Raw genomic sequence first — 12,959 nt, forward strand, 5'->3', positions numbered from 1 at the left:
CTCTCTCTCTCTCTCTCTCTCTCTCTCTCTCTCTCTCTCTCTCTCTCTCTCTCTCTCTCTCTCTCTCTCTCTCTCTCTCTCTCTCTCTCTCTCTCTCTCTCTCTCTTTATTCAGCTGCCGTATGTTTCTCCGAATTCAATGGAAACTTTTGCTGATTTTCTTGATAAGGTAAAGGGTTAAAATTATATTTAATTAATTGATTATTTAATTACCCGCCCTACTAATTTATTATAATTTACCCAAAAGTAGCTATTGGATCTTACACCCACACACATAACGAGTATTGTTGTATTTTTAATTAATTATGTAGGTGTATTTTGGCACCCAGCACTCAAGAGTGTATTTATGGGCTAATCTGATTCGTCGGAACTGTGCCACTGGGATGTCGTGGGTGATAAAGAAATCAGCCATTGAACAGGAGGGAGGGATCAAAGTCTTCTCTGAGTATCTAGCTGAAGATTATTTCATAGGGAAAGCACTGTGGACAAGGTGGGGTAATATTATTATTATTATTTATTTATTTATTTATTTTTATTTTTAGAGGTTGGACTTTGGCTCTTAGCTCTTTGCCTGCTCTTCAGAATCCTGGTTCCCGTTCCCTGTCACTGTTTAAGAACCGAGTTATTAGGTATGGGAACGGAATTATGACCTATAAATTACTATATATTTAGCTAGAAAAATACTATATACTATATCTCATTCTACTCTCTCTCTCCCTCCAGGTGGGGTAGGTTAAGAGCCACTATGATGCCCCTCCCAGTTTTATTTGAGCCGTTCACCGAGTGCTTTGTGCTAGGGTTTGTTGGTTCATGTGTTATACATTATCTCATTAACTCTACTCCTTATCAACACGTACTACTGGTCTCTGGCCTTCATAGATTCATATTTATATTCATATGTCACACACTGATCTGGTTATTGTGTGATCTGTTACTGATACGAGTGATTGAGGTTAGTGATCCCTTGATTTGATTTTGATTCATATAACACTGATTCCAATCTTACGAATAGTCAATCATATGCCTTTATTTTGTACATTTATATTCTGAATTAATTGTATTGATTTTGTGACATGTGTAACTTTTCTGAAAGTTTTTGCTCACAAAAGTTGCATCTGTTAATGGAATGATAGTATATCTATTTATATTTTCTTTATTCTTCTTTATTATAGAATGGTCCTGTTACTTCATTATGGAAGGTCCTGATTGTCTGGATACTAAGAGAACTATGGGCTCTACCTCTTTTCATCACTAGCTCCTGCAGCAGAGAAATAACATGGAGGGGAGTTAGGTTTCAACTTCACTTTGGAGGGAAAGCAACTAAAATTGACTGACTATTATTATTATTATTATTATTATTATTATTATTGTTGTTGTTGATAAATTCACTGCTACACATGTTTAATACTACAATCATCTATTTGTATTTTATGCTATTTTTGTACTATTTTATTGTCAGATCAAAGATTATTCTTATTGCCATCTTTTACACAGCAGTAGACCTCATGTGAGCACGTGGTTGTAGTATACGGAAATATAAACTAGACTCTCTTTCAGTATATCTCTGTATACTCTAACCACGTGTCTGGATGGCAGCTGATAATGGTTGAGTTTTGGAAAAGTCATGAAAGTGGAAAACAAGCCTTCAGATTCAATTTATCAGAAATCAGTAAAGCCCATAGATAATAGTAAGTTACTGTAAATTTTTAAAGTTCTCAAAAATTTGGCCAAAGTTATTGTACTAGACTATAGTACAGGGGTACGAACCAAATTTCGCCAAAAATGAAAAAGAGAGAATTTACCATTTTAATGATTTTTCTATTATGTATACATGTTTTTCTGTTGTGTAGAAAGTTTGAGTTGATTCTGATCAAATATAAATCCTTTATGAATTTTTAAAGCAGCTCAAAAATTGGGCCAAAGTCACTGTACTTAGTACAGGGTCACGGGTCATGTTTCACCGAAAATGAAAAGGAGCAAATTCTCCATTTTTATTACATTTTCTGATGCATATACATGTACTTATATTGTGTAGAAAGTTTGAGCTGATTCCAATCAAAATTAGATTTTTTATGAATTTTTAAAGTTGCTCAATAACCATACTTTATACATGTACTTGTACACTGACCATATATGGAGTGTTGCATTCCTTTATTACATAACCATAACCAGTCACTATAGCAACAGCCACTGGTAGACTAATTAGAGTATCTTAGCTGTGACAATCGTCCTTTGTTCTCTAAACTATATAGTACTCTTTAAACTATAGTGAAGTTTTAAAATGTTCGTAAGTCAATAATACTCTATTAGGAAATCTTCAGAATTAACACAAACTTTCTACATAGCGTATAAGGACATCAATATGTGTATTTTAAAATTGGGAATGATTTTGGAGGTGTTTTTATTGGAAAAGCATAGGCTATTGTGCAAGGCAGTTTTCTAATTTTCTCGTTTTTAAATGGCCATGACTCAAACGCTTTAGTCGAAGTCGGCTCCACAGCTTAATGATGTTAGCACAATTTAGTGTGAATCAATAACAACAACAATTCTATTACAAGAACAATAAACAATAATAATATTAATAATGATAATATTAATAATAATAATACAAGGGCTAAGTGAATCAGTTAATAAGTGTTTAGTGATACGATGCATTGATATTATGTAACAAGAGAGAGAAATCAAATCAAATCAGAGATCATGATCTCCGTACAAGGTTATTAACAAAGCTAGGATCAAACTCGTAATGTCCTTCCTCCAATACCAGCGAATCAACACTGCTTCCTTCAGTCTTAGAGCTGCTACATTGTGATGCATTTCCTCCAGTCATTGTCCCTGATGGTGATTGTTTATTGGATAACAGTACGGGACCATTCTCAGTTATTATAATATTGACATGGTTGGAGTGTGTGGAGTCATCTCCAATTGTTTTGTGATCAACATTATTACAGTATATCCTCTCTCCTCTGAGCTTCTGAGAAGAATAGCATCCTCCTCTTTTGAAATTAGTCGAACTAGCCACAGTACAATCTCTTCTAGAAGCTGAGGAAGAGCTGTAGTGTCTTGATCGGGAGGGAGATGAGTTCTGAGGGGAAGGAGTTTTGGGTGAAGAGACATAGGAGAAGGAAGGAGTAGGGGACTTGTTATGAGAGGGAGAGAAAGGAGATCTCTTTGATATAGGGGACAGAGGAGATGATCGCTGTGATGCAGCTAATTTAGGTGATATTAGTGGAGGAGATGGGGAGAGACGTGGGGAAGAGGGTAACATTTTAGGAGGTGAGGTGCGTGGTGACATAGGGAAGGATCTCACTGGAGAGGAAGTTGGGAGAGGAGGAAGAGGTGAGAACGGTCTTCGCTGTTGCTGCTGTGCGACAACCTTCTCTTCTCTTGGTAGATAAACTTCACTGTACAAGTTATCATCGTGAACTAGAGGTGAACCAGCCCTCTCTGTCATTCTAGTTTGTACCGGCATTGGCTTGTAGCCTCTTGGCCTTTTCGGAGTCTCGGTGGCTTTGAATGGTCGCTCGTACTCAGCTACCTGACTCCTAATTGGCTGTTGGAGTTTTTTCTGATGTTTAGCTGATGGTTTGATCTTGCCCAAATTGACTTCGGCGTACGAATTAATTTGATTACCAGCTCTTGTTGTTTTGGCACTGCTGGCATGGCTGGTAGCTTTTGGTTGGATTCTTCCTTTCTCCTCTGCTCTCCTTGTGACCTCTTTCTCAACGTTTGGCTCTTCTTCGTGATCTTCTGGTATCTCTAAGACAAAGTAATGATGTCCAGACATTTCTTGAGAAGACTTAGGACTGGTAGTAGAGCTAGTTGTACCATCTGTTTTATCACCAATGATATCAATGTCAATGTAAGAATAGTCATTTATAGGAGAGGTATCACTGCTCCTGTCCTGTATGACATTCAAACTGCTGTACTGACTGTCAGGAGAGCAACGGAGCTCTTCCAGCTTTCTTCTTTCACTGGCTACCCCTCCAATCTTGTAATGATTTAATTTTGAGTAGACTCCTTCTCCTAGTTCTTCATCGTCGTCTTCTACACCTATGACCTGTGTGCATCTGTTCCCTCTCTTTCCTTCTCCCCCTGCTACATAAACTGCTCTAAGCCTCTCCGCCTCGTTTGCAGTGACCAGGTCTGGAGCAGAGTTCGACAATTTCCTTGTCAGCCCAAGCGGGACAGGCTTATCATCTTCCAAGACCTCTGGCGAAGCTGTCCTCGCATCGTATAGAGTGGAGAGAGGCCTTGGGTTGTCTCTAGGCGGCCTTCTAGCAGGAGGAGAGGGCGAGTTTGACCAATGGCTGCCCGTAATCAGCCTCACTGGTTCGGAAACTTGACGAACTTGATACCTGCGTTTAGGTGACACCTCTACCATGCTAAGCATCATCATTATGGAGTGACCTGTACTTGTGGAATAAAGTTAACCTGCGACTTGCAAGCTCAGTTTGACAGTTGTAGTAGTAGTAGCCTTCTAAAAGAAAAGGAAACAAGTCCTTTTTAAATACCAGAGGCTAGACTGTGGTTTATAATTGATTATTAATTTAATCATTGTAATGAATAATAATTAGTAGCTAATGAATATTAATTAGCCACAAATTAGCTGCACGCCACAAAAATTAGATATCATAAAAATATGATTATTATTATTATCTACTACCTCTATACATGCATTTTAAGATTTCATTTGTAATTGGTACACTAGGTGCTGTCCGCCAAATGGGTGGTATACGCTATAGAGAGTGTCCATTAAGAGAGACTATACTATTATTGTTATGGTTAAAATTCCCCTACACACTCATACTCGTGTTGTTAAATTCTTCCATTACATCATGCTGCTATGTTGTTTGTTATCGTTCATGAACTTCACATCTTGCCCAGTTTCCTAAAGTATCCAGTACATGTTTACACAAACTGTTCGGTACTGTTTATTGTAGACGTGTTTACACCATTTTTACATGCTGTATCTATTCATAATAACCTTATATGGATGTAAGTATATTTTCAATGCATTTATGGATGTGTTGATGTGTCTGTATATACTATAGTATGTTGACATGGGTTTACTTGTTTGTCTATTGAGTGTAGTTTTTATAATAAATATGTCGTGATGGATGTAGATGTGTCTGATATGCTGCTATGAATGGATTATTAGGACTCTCTATTCATCAGTACATGTGTCTGGTGCAGTCATCCCACACTGTGTCTATTAATGGTGCACATACTTGTGTATCTAGTCTTTTATTTGTCATGTCATGTGTACTCTTAAATTTGTATTATCTGTCAGTACAAGATTGAGAGAGAGAGAGAGAGAGTTTGAGAGAGAGAGAGAGAGTTTGAGAGAGAGACAGAGACAGAGACAGAGAGAGAGACAGAGAGACAGAGAGGGAGGGAGAAAGAGAGAGAGAAGAGACAGATGGTGGAAAGGGCTGAGCCCTCAAGGTTATTATGCACACTAGTGTCTAGTCTAGCCACCAGTCAATAAAGATACATTTTTTGTTTTTATTTCTTTAGTTTTAAATCGAATTATCTGACCATACCATATACAAAAGCCATGTAATGCTGCAGCTGAACAAGTACCGCCATAAAGTAAGTAATATTAGTATTAATGTACTATACTAGCGCCTCTATATAATGGACACTGGGCCAAGGCAGTGTCTCTGTTATACAGAGGTGTCTTTTATGTGGAGGTTATTTTATATAGTAAGGAATGTAATTGGTACACTAGGTGCTGTCAGTTAAATGGAGGTGTACGTTATAGAGAGTGCCCATTATGATCTTATCTATACTTATATTCATTCTGCCGTTGATACATCAAAAGGTTTTTGCTCTTTGATTCAAAGGAGTCCTGGATTCTTGTGGTAAGATAATACCTATAGTGTTATTGTATGGGATGTACTCTCTCTCTCCCTCCCCTCCCTCTCTCTCTCTCTTTTATCTCCAACTGACAAACAAACAGAATAAAATAAATTAAATGAAAACTTGATTTGCTAAAGCTCCTACGATGTACGCACCTTTCACAAGCACTTAGTGACATTAGCTTGTAAGTTGTAAGTAGCTTTTGTGATGTTTGTCTCTTTATTATGGACTATGAAAGAACTTGGTGTGAACAGAAATGAAGTGTGCTTCAAAAAGAAAAGACAATTAAATCAAAATATAATAAAATAATAATAGAATTTCCTTTGCTAAAAAAGCTCTGCTTGATGGGTTACTGTGTTGACAAAGTGAAGTACAGTGTAACATACATAGTGTGTGTTTCAGTTATTAGTTGTACCCATTGGCAGGTATAGACTAATACAGTACGGGAAATGGTTACCAACTTCCCATTTCCTTTTGTATGTATCTCTTTTGTCACGTCCACTCTTAGTCTAAACAACAGTAGGAATTGGCCATTCATTGTAAGCACTACTGTCTCTTGTCTAGTCTACATATACAGTGTATAGTAATAGTGCAAGAGTATCTATGCATACACTGTACTGTATAGAGTACATCCTTCTTGACTGTATGTGTCTCATCATAAACAGCGTTGGAAGTCTTCCTGTATAATGGTGAACACTTGGCGGGCAGAGCACCATTGTTTTATAAATATTGTATCCACAATGCAGTAAATGATGGGCATGTACTTGTACTGTGTATGCTGTATCTGTATGTGAAGGGAAGTGTCAACTGTCTCCGTAGTTGTGATGACTGGATCATTTCTAATTGATTTTGTTAATGTCTTTTGGTGTGTCTCAATTCAAAGTCGAGTACTAGTTGTTGTTCAAGATATAATCAAATTACTGCATCAAATTATGTACATAAAGAACTATTAGGATTATTGTCTGTTTTAAAATTGATTAAGAATGGAGACTTTGGGTCAAGGCAGTGTCTCTGTTATACAGAGGTGTCCTTTATGTGGAGGTTATTTTATACAGTAAGGAATGTAATTGGTACACTAGGTGCTGTCCGTTAAATGGAGGTGTACGCTATAGAGAGTGTAGCCATTAAAAGCAGTTATACTGCAATATTTAAATTAATTCTTTATATACTACAAAACTTTCCCCATCATTTGATACACAACCTGTACTATATACTATCAATACTACATGACGTTACATTGTTTGTCCATGCATTTGTTGTGTTCTGTTATCATGAGAATTGTTTTTGATAATTTGATATTCCTAGACACAATATTTATTGTATGCAAGAGACACAGCACGTCACTGCACACATCACATGATGCATATACTATATTTGCAGCTGTATATTCACACACACTTCCCTCCAATATAACACACTAGCCAACTACTGTGGTATGATTATAGCTAGACCATTTAGCTTATAATTTCAACCCGTGTTGTTATTAATTATTCGTTATTTTCACAGTTTTGATAGTGGGCGATGATGCCCAGTGATGTTTGTATCATGTTAGTTACTGATTGACTGATATCAGTTGTCGATCCTTTGATCCAGCAGAACCTGCTTCAACTAATTGATGTATCCTTGTACTAGTATGAATGCCATCACTTGGTATGCTGAGGAAATAGGAAATGGAAATTTGAGATTGGGAACGTGTGTGTGCGTTCACGCATGCACAGAACAGAATGCGTTATAAGATAGCTCGTTATTTCATCTGCTAATTTACTATGACTCTCTTCCTCTCCCTCTCTCTCTCTCATTCCGTTTCCTTTTGCTTTCCCTTTCCTCTTGTACTTATCCCCGGCCTACCTTATTATTTAATTCTATTAATTTTTAAAATTAATTTCGTTGCCTTAATTGTGCCCCAGAGGACTGCCTCACCTAATCCTCAACTGCATTCTAACTCCAGCTGTCTGCCGCCAAAATATGTCTCCTCCCTCTCTCTCTCTCTCTCTCTCTCTCTCCCTCTCTCTCTCTCTCTCTCTCTCTCCCTCTCTCTCTCCCTCTTTCCCTCTCTCTCTCCCTCCCTCTCTCTCTCTACCTCCCTCTCTCTCTCCCTCCCTCTCTCTCTCTACCTCCCTCTCTCTCTCCCTCTTTCTCTCTCTTTCTCCCCCTCTTGTTCAATTACCTAGAAACACTAGCAGCTGCTAACATCAATATTCATTTAACAGTATATTCATTGCCCCATGTGCCTATAACACACTGTATAAAGTGTATATGTAATTATTCATTGGTCTGGTCTGTGTATATGTATATGTATTGTCTGTTAGGATAAGGTTTCTATCTCTCAGACTGTCTATAGTATACATGTACATGTACACTTGTACGTCACAGACAGTGTTATCTTAACAAAGATAACATACGCTATAGACACATAGGTACAGGTATATACATGTGCTTTTAATGTACTATGTGTCCACATGTAGATTATAAGGTACATCTACTGAACATGAATTGTATCTTTCCTCTTTGTATAGTGCTTCCACGTAGACTACTTTTGTCTCGTTCTTTATTTACTACGAGTAAACCGCCTCTTTTCTGTCTTCATTATTGTGTATACTCTCCAGTAGCAGCTGCATAATATTCAATTTCTATTATAATTAGATTCGTATGTAGACAGTTCCTCTTCTGCTTCTTTATTTCTGGCAGCCATTTTCCTTTGATATAGTACAATCTCTACATGACTATCTACTCTTGATTAGAGTCTGCTGTGACGATGAATCAAACCTCCTTCCATTTCTCATTCATTTATTTTGATAATATACGCTATACATGGACCTATTATGGAGGCACATAGTCTAATTGTAATGAAGATTAGGAGTCACTCCCTTTGCTCAACACACACAACCAGTCACACACTCACACACACACACACAAACAAACAGGGCTACATTCATGAGTATACTAGCTCATTCATTCTCACTTTGATCTACATCATGCTTCCTCTGTTGTGGTTTGGGCCACTTGTAGTACACAAGGTATCAGCTTGTAACTGTATCAAGTAGACTAAGGATTATACTGTATAGACTAGTTGTCCATACACAGATCAATTATAAAACCATAAAGACACACTCCAGGTACATTTTATAAACATATTGTGCTCCAGGGAATGTCTTTAAAGGCATGAATGGTTGTCCCTATAGAATACTGTGTAAAATGGTAATGTACTTCACCATTAGGCCCATGCACTACCTGCCTGTCCTTAATACATGTACAGTGTAGCCTCTTTATTTAGGACACCATTGGACCCACACTACCTGTCCTTAATACATGTACAGTGTAGCCTCTTTATTAAGGACACCATTGAGCCCACACTACCTGTCCTTAATACATGTACAGTGTAGCCTCTTTATTAAGGACACCATTGGGCCCACACTACCTGTCCTTAATACATGTACAGTGTAGCCTCTTTATTAAGGACACCATTGGGCCCACACTACCTGTCCTTAATATATACAGAGGTGTCCTCATTTCAGAGGTATTTTGTATAGGCTTGTACCAATTGGGACATTACAAAATGTCCTCATTATGAAGGTGTCCTAAGTGTTACAGGTGCTAATACTTATTAGCAACAGTGCTTACGCTTTCAGTATAAACTGAGAGAGCAACAGTGTTTTTGTTTTAGCTTATATACATACATGTACACGTACATACATGTCATGTGTGTATTCGATTGAATTGAAAGCGAGTATGTGTCAGTGTGTGTTGTTTAGTTTATCCCCAGTATATACTCATGAAAATGAATGTTGCGTCATAATAACAAAAAGTGAGGGAAATACACAGCTGCTACAAATAGGAACTGCAATACAATGACATTACCAATAGTGTGTACAGTAACTGGAAGGGAACTCAAGGAAGTGATAAATCCTTAGTAAAACCACATGTGAGGGATCTACAGTATCTATGATTGGATCTATGATTGGATGGTTCTATATAATTCCCAGAATTGAATGATGTGTGTATTTTTCCTGTCTTAAGTCCCTTGATCTATTTCTATTTGTATATGATACTGACACTGTGTCCTTATCATGTGTACAATCTGCTTCATCTTCTTTTCCTTCCTATTTCATTATATACTGATATACACATAATAGAGAGTACATTTATAATCATTATTACTGTATTGATGTATAATCATTATTACTGTTATTATTATTATTATTAGATGGGGACATCAAAGGTTGGAGATATCGGTTTGTTTGTGTATTTTGATTGTCTCCATAAACTTACACAATAGATCTATTTCCAATTAAAATGATGTTTATAAACCTTCTCGTAATTAGTACACCACCATCATTATAAAAAGGTGTCCTTATTATAAAGGTGTCCTCATTATAAAGGTATCATTATTTCAGGGTGTCCTTGAGCACAGTATCCTACTCTAATTGACTGCATGGCAGTTCGTGAAGAGGATGTGACTTCAACGTATTTTAAAATATTTTCTCTTAATTAGAGGACAGGATATGATCCTAACACATAATCACACGCCGTTAATTGAATATTTATTAACTGTACTACACAAGTACTGGATTATGAGTATATCTAATGTAACAGTACATTCTTTAATGCAGTACACAAGTACTGGATTAATTGGTGGAGCATATAATAGGAGAGTAAACATGTACACTTTATGTATTATGAGTATACCTAATGTACCAGCACATTCTTTAAAGGCTATCATACACGGGGCAACATTGTTGCTTGAAATTTAGTGGTTACTTTGATCTTTGTTGCCTCAAGTTGACTCATTGCTCAACTGCAAGAAAATGTCATAATGTAGGCAAATTTTCTTGTTTGCTATTTTGAGTCTTTTTCTTGCAGTTGCATGCTTAGAATAATGAAGGCTAATGATCCCAATCTTTAAATTAGTGCTATTACATTACTAGGCATGAGAATAAAGGATTATTTCCCCCTATAAAGGAATGGATTTAGCTGCATCTATTCCTCTTATGATTGCGTCGTATCTTATATTATTGTATAGTGAGTTAGGGTATGGAGGAATGAGTAACAGAATATAAGGAAATAGTAATACAAATAATGAATGAGTAATTGAGTATAATGTGACAGTAGGGAGTGAGGAGGTAAAGGGAGATACCTCACGAATCAGGTACTGTATGAAACCTGATACTACACTACCTTATATAATAAACTCGTAGTATATCATCAGTACACCATAAAGAGATAAAGAAAGATACTACTACTATCAAACTGAAGATGACTTCATTCCAGCGTATGGTCCTTGTTGCAGCTGTACTCTTCATGATTACTGCTCAAGTCACTGAAGCTAGGACATATTATTGTTACCCTCACAAAGACTGCCAAGGAAATTCAGAAATAGTTGTAAGTTAACTTAGAATGAATCTATAAGGATAGCTATGTATATACATGTTCATGCATGATGTATTTCTATAGCATTTAGGAACCTGCTGTGAATATCATTTTGCCTCTTATAAGTATCATACTCACGAAGGGCCAGTCTGTCACAATTGCGAAGAAGAAACATATTTTAAATAATAATAATAATAGATATACTTGTACATAATAATACTCTAATAATTATCATAATACTTTAATGTCCTTATACTTTAACATGTATATCTAACACACTGTTACTTTATTAATTATTATTAATAATAATACAATACATTATACATCAGTTCCTGCCCTCTCTTAATGGACACTCTCTATAGCGTACACCTCCATTTAACAGACAGCACCTAGTGTACCAATTACATTCCTTACTGTATAAAATAACCTCCACATAAAGGACACCTCTGTATAACAGAGACACTGCCTTGACCCAAAGTGTCCATTATATAGAGGCTAGTCTGTACAAGTATTTTTATTAATTTGTATAGGATGGAGAAAAATGCTCCAATACCGACAGTGTGTCCTTATCAAATGTACAATCTCCTTCATCTTCTTTTCCTTCCTATTTCATAATATACTGATGTACACATAATAGATAATACATTTACAATCATTATTACTGTATTGATGTATAACCATTATTATTATTGTTAGATAGGGACATCAAAGGTTGGAGGTATCGGTTTGTTTGTGTATTTTGATTGTCTCCATAAACTTATACAATAGATCTGTTTCCAAGTAAAATGATGTTTATAAACCTTCTCGTAATTAGTACACCACCATCATTATAAAAAGGTGTCCTCATTATAAAAGTGTCCTCATTATAAAGGTGGTTCTTATTATAAAGGTGTTCTTATTATAAAAGTGTCCTGTTTATAAAGGTGTCCTTATTATTTTAGGGTGTCCTTGAACGTAGTCTCCTGCTCTAATTGAATGTATAGCAGTTCACAAAGAGGATGTGACTTTAATGTATTTTAAAATATTTCTCTTAATTAGAGGACAGGATATGATCCTGTCACAAACAATCACACACTGTTAATTGAATATTTACTAATTCCAGTACTCAAGCACTGGATAATAAGAGAGTATATACACTTTGTATATCATGAGTGTACCTAATGTACTGGTAAATTCTTTAATGATCTCTTCTGTTGTTTTTGGTAGTCAGTCACACACTGACACAGTATAACATGTTTTCACTTAATCTCTATAGTTAGCAGCTGGTAGCTTGACAGAGTTACCCGCCATATAAGATTGAAACACTGTTAGCTATAGACAAACCTGCTTCAGCCTGATCGATAGCCCATATATTAAATCAATTAATTACTTTTGTATAGTTCGGACTCATCCTAACTGTCATAGCATCCAGTAATAACTGTACATGACGTCATTAGCTATACGTGCAGTATTGAGATGAGAAAATGGACAGCTAAGATAGCAAAGTAATGTTCATTATTACATAGCAGCTATTACATAAAGAATGACGCACATGTATACTGTGCCAATAATACTATACACATGTGTGTATATTCATATCTTTATTATTGTGTATTAAGTACAGTACATATAAGGTATTATTATGATCATAGGCACATCTGTCTATTACATCATAGCTGGGAAACCACTACCTACTCCTATTACATGTACACAGTATCGTTGCATAATAGTAGTGGATTGTATCCTATG

The 12,959-nt window shown here is 36.3% G+C and overlaps 1 protein-coding gene and 1 long non-coding RNA gene across 2 annotated transcripts in view; both read left to right on the forward strand.

Annotated features, from left to right (window-relative positions):
• LOC100631446 (ceramide glucosyltransferase-B-like) overlaps window positions 1-1,492 on the forward strand; it is a 2,822-nt gene extending 1,330 nt beyond the window's left edge. The window contains exons 5-9 of the mRNA XM_019998616.1: window positions 90-168; window positions 311-489; window positions 542-628; window positions 723-951; window positions 1,172-1,492. Of these exons, the coding sequence (XP_019854175.1) occupies window positions 90-168; window positions 311-489; window positions 542-628; window positions 723-951; window positions 1,172-1,333 (736 nt within the window). The 3' untranslated portion in view covers window positions 1,334-1,492. The remainder of the gene's footprint in view (window positions 1-89; window positions 169-310; window positions 490-541; window positions 629-722; window positions 952-1,171) is intronic.
• Window positions 1,493-1,580: 88 nt separating this feature from the next.
• LOC109583340 (uncharacterized) lies at window positions 1,581-6,139 on the forward strand. Its single transcript, XR_002185474.1, has 4 exons — window positions 1,581-1,687; window positions 5,520-5,594; window positions 5,734-5,866; window positions 5,965-6,139. It is a non-coding gene; the product is annotated as an uncharacterized LOC109583340 (long non-coding RNA).
• Window positions 6,140-12,959: the final 6,820 nt, after the last annotated feature.

This window comes from Amphimedon queenslandica, unplaced genomic scaffold (assembly GCF_000090795.2).
Source record: "Amphimedon queenslandica unplaced genomic scaffold, v1.1 AMPQUscaffold_13311, whole genome shotgun sequence".
Lineage (NCBI taxonomy): Eukaryota > Metazoa > Porifera > Demospongiae > Haplosclerida > Niphatidae > Amphimedon > Amphimedon queenslandica.